Here is a 3,721-nt window from a genome sequence, read left to right as displayed (position 1 = left end):
TATTGATAGCTTATTATATGTGTTCTTGTTGTTGAAGTTCTAATGATGTTAATTACTGGTTTCTTGTGGATGATATTATTAAGTATATCTGTATGTAAATGCATATATTATGGATTTGGATATGATATGGATCATGTAATTATATACCTGTGTGTGACCCTGTGTCCTTGAGTGGACGTGTATATGGAACACAGTGAACTCTTGGACACAACATGTCATCATTTATAATACATGGTTAGGATGGAAAAATCCCGAGTTACGACCCTTACCAGCAAGGGTTTAGGTGCTGGGTAATCAGGCACTTGATGGTTGGAGTAGGGGTTATACTAGGATCGGGATGTGCATGGTTATCGGGGTCTGCCCGAAGGTTTGGTACTAGGTACTAATCGTGGAGGTGAGCTCTTTGTGGTATTGTCTGAAGGAGTATTGCGACGATAAAGATGAAGTGACCCAAGATACTTCTCGAGTCAGCACTGTAGTTTTAAACCAATGACTTAGTCTATTTGCTAGGTGGATAAAATAAAATGGGAATATTACATGTATCATATGAATGAATGATTTAAATATTCATTATTACATGCATCATTTGATTTGTATGCTGTGTGATTTCTCCTCTCATTAGGCTCAGTGGAGCTTACACTCGTGAAAAACCTCTTTTAGATGATTGTGCAGATGATGGACTACCTGTGTATGAGTATGTGGACGCTGGTGGCGATGGTTTCGCAGCACAAGAAATCGAGGAGCATGACGGGTCTTGCGTTTGTGATTTGTGTGCCTTCTTTTAGGCAGGCCTAATAGTTTAGGCCGTATTTTTGTTAATTACTCCTTTGTGTACATGATACCTTAGATATGTAAATATTAACTTTTGGATGACTGTATATAGTTGGTTTTGGGTTCTTAGACAACACCTTTGTATATATAAAGTTACCACTTGGTCCTTAACGGACTCCATTGTATATATTTAAGTTCTTTTAATCTTTCGTTGCTTTAATTCTATTGTGGTGTGTGCTTGGTAATTGTGCTGCATTGAGTTTCTGGTTAGGTTAGGTGCATGACTGCATCGGTTCATGAAAATACCTGAGCAATCCAAGGCTGGGTGTGACAGAATCCATTCAAGACATGCCTGCTTGTACTTGTATATTGTCTATGTTTTTTTCCGGGGAAGGGAATAGCATGTGCAGTATGATGAGTGCAATAAACCTAGACAAAATATAAACAAGCATGAAAGATTAATAATAGAAACTGGCAATAAATGAAAAGGGAATAGATATTGCATATTTAGGCCTAAGTCTCCATTATTTGTAGCCGGAATCACTGTCATTGCATGGACTCACACACCCTTGGAACTCAACTTTTTTTTTTTTTTTTTTTTTCTCTTTTGCATTATCTATTAGTTCTACATATGATATTTTTCATTTTTATTTTTACATGAAAAAATTTGTCAACATCGAGTGTGAAAAAATATAAAATCAAGATTCATGTTTGTATATGAACCTACAATGTAGATGTTATAGAAGGACATTAGTGAGAATATCAGAGTCTATACAAAACAAGTACAGGTTGTACTACTGCTGTCAAGTTATATCTAATGATTGTGAATTTTTCAAATGGTGTGACCCAATAAATGCACCAACAATATTGTCTACAATCGGAGACCATCCCCATGAGGTTGTAGGAGAAAGAAGTCAAGAAGATCGATAGAGTGGGGAAGAGATATGTGGTTTGACGGAAGGATTGAAGAATTTGGAGAACTCTTTTGAAATACTGAAGCTTATAATAACAATTTTAGTTGTGTTGGTATTTGTATTGTTTGTCAATAAACGAGGAAATCAAGTTTGTGGTGCTTTTGTAATGTTGTTTGTTTAAAAGTGACAAAAGCAAGTTGTAAGATTTCTCTTTTGAATTTGAATAAGACCAAGCTCTAATACTATTGAAATGGTTTAAATTCCATTAGTTTTGCGTATATGAACCTTTATTTCAAACGGAGAGTATTTTAGTATATAAATGATAGTAATACAAACCTGTATTTAGACAAAATTAATCTTAAAGGATAGGAGAATCTAATTCCACATGAGCATCATTCGAAAAGAAATGATGTGAACCTCAATGTTCAAATGGACAATATTTATCCATATATAAGATAATATTATAGACTTACAAACAACAGCACATGACAACTATTACCATCCACACAATAATTACCATCATCATCTATACAATAATTACTATCATCATAATACAATCTCAATAAAAGCCATCAACATCCATACAAATATAACTTGTTCAAATTCAAGACCCACAATAATTAACATCATTAAAATCCATTAAGAAATGGATTTATAAAATTGTTACATGCCAAACTCATCAAATAAATTCCTTGTTTCAATCCCATCAAATAAATTCCAAACAACCTCTCAATTCCTAACCAACTAAACCTTTTTCATGTCTGCAACCGTCTTTTGAGCTGTTGTCCTTTTTGCAATCTTGCATACTTTCTTACCAATTTGGATATGGTCTTATCCTGTATACTCTCTTGTATTATAGTTGTAGATGTCTATGATCTGATAATTCTTTGAGAGTTGCAAGTATCATCTTGGCTCTCATTTACCTTCTTTCTCTACATATGTATGACATACATAAATAGAGTTAATTATGCATTTCAATAAAACATTCAAGAAATTAAATATCTACAAAAGCATATAGGTTATATACTTTCACATCAACTCCCTTACTAGTAGAAGCTTCAGTGCCCTTCATTGGAGCTAACTGGTATATCCTCTTGTTGTGGCCTACTTGCTTGCATTTTCTACATCTCATTTGTGTTGATCTCCCATTGTACTCCTCATCACCTTCCTCGTTCATGATTTTGTGAGGTCTTCCTAGTCTCCTTTTAAGAACTAGAGGCTGTACCAGTTTGGTAGGATCATTTGGTGTCAATTCAACCAGATCAAGAAATGGATGGATCATCCCTCCATATACATCCATAAATGTCTTGATACTGTATAATGAATCACAATATCTTTCAAGTTTTTCCCTCATGAATGTAATAGCTGCTGCTACATGTTTACATGGTAGCCCAGTACAATTCCACACTCTACAGGTACATGTGTGATCTATCAAATTAACCAACATGCGATCTTGAAACATATCTGTCACCTTAAAAGCATTTGGACTAGATGGACAAAAAATATATTCCGTTGCCTTTTGCTGCACCATGTCTAACTTTTTTTTCACATTTGTTGTCATTATACCTTGAATGTCATAACCACAGCCTTTCTCATACATGTTATACATTCTTTCCATCAGCTTCACTCTTAGCTGGTCAAGTAAGGTGAGAATAAACATATGTCTTATATTTGTTATCCATTGGTTGAAAGATTCTGAAATGTTATTTGTGATATGGTCACTCTTTGCCCTAGCTTCAAATGGATGCCTTGACCACATGCTTAGGGGATTTTTCATCAACCACTGGTATGCTTCACTGTTAAGTTCCGTAATACCATTCATTTCCCTTTAAAACTGGGTGGCAGTATATGCTCTTCAGGCTGACCAAAAATAATTCTTAAGAACTGGACCAGGAAACCTTTTTTTGAAATTCTGATATAAATGTCTTTTTGCAGCATCTCTGATGAGCATTTGGAAAGACCATACTAATTGCATCTGATAGTCTCTACAAAACATATTCAAATTTAAACCACAATTACACACAACCATATAATAA

At 34.6% G+C, this 3,721-nt stretch overlaps 1 protein-coding gene across 1 annotated transcript; it reads right to left on the bottom strand.

Annotated features, from left to right (window-relative positions):
• Positions 1-2,679: 2,679 nt before the first annotated feature.
• LOC122659122 lies at positions 2,680-3,507 on the bottom strand. The gene has a single exon (XM_043854270.1). It carries the CDS (start codon positions 3,505-3,507, stop codon positions 2,680-2,682), a length of 828 nt encoding a protein of 275 aa, XP_043710205.1.
• Positions 3,508-3,721: the final 214 nt, after the last annotated feature.

The sequence above is a fragment of the Telopea speciosissima genome, chromosome 4 (assembly GCF_018873765.1).
Source record: "Telopea speciosissima isolate NSW1024214 ecotype Mountain lineage chromosome 4, Tspe_v1, whole genome shotgun sequence".
In the NCBI taxonomy this organism is placed as follows: domain Eukaryota; kingdom Viridiplantae; phylum Streptophyta; class Magnoliopsida; order Proteales; family Proteaceae; genus Telopea; species Telopea speciosissima.
The sequence above is the reverse complement of the archived record's forward strand: the minus strand, read 5'-3'. Positions and strand labels throughout refer to the sequence as shown.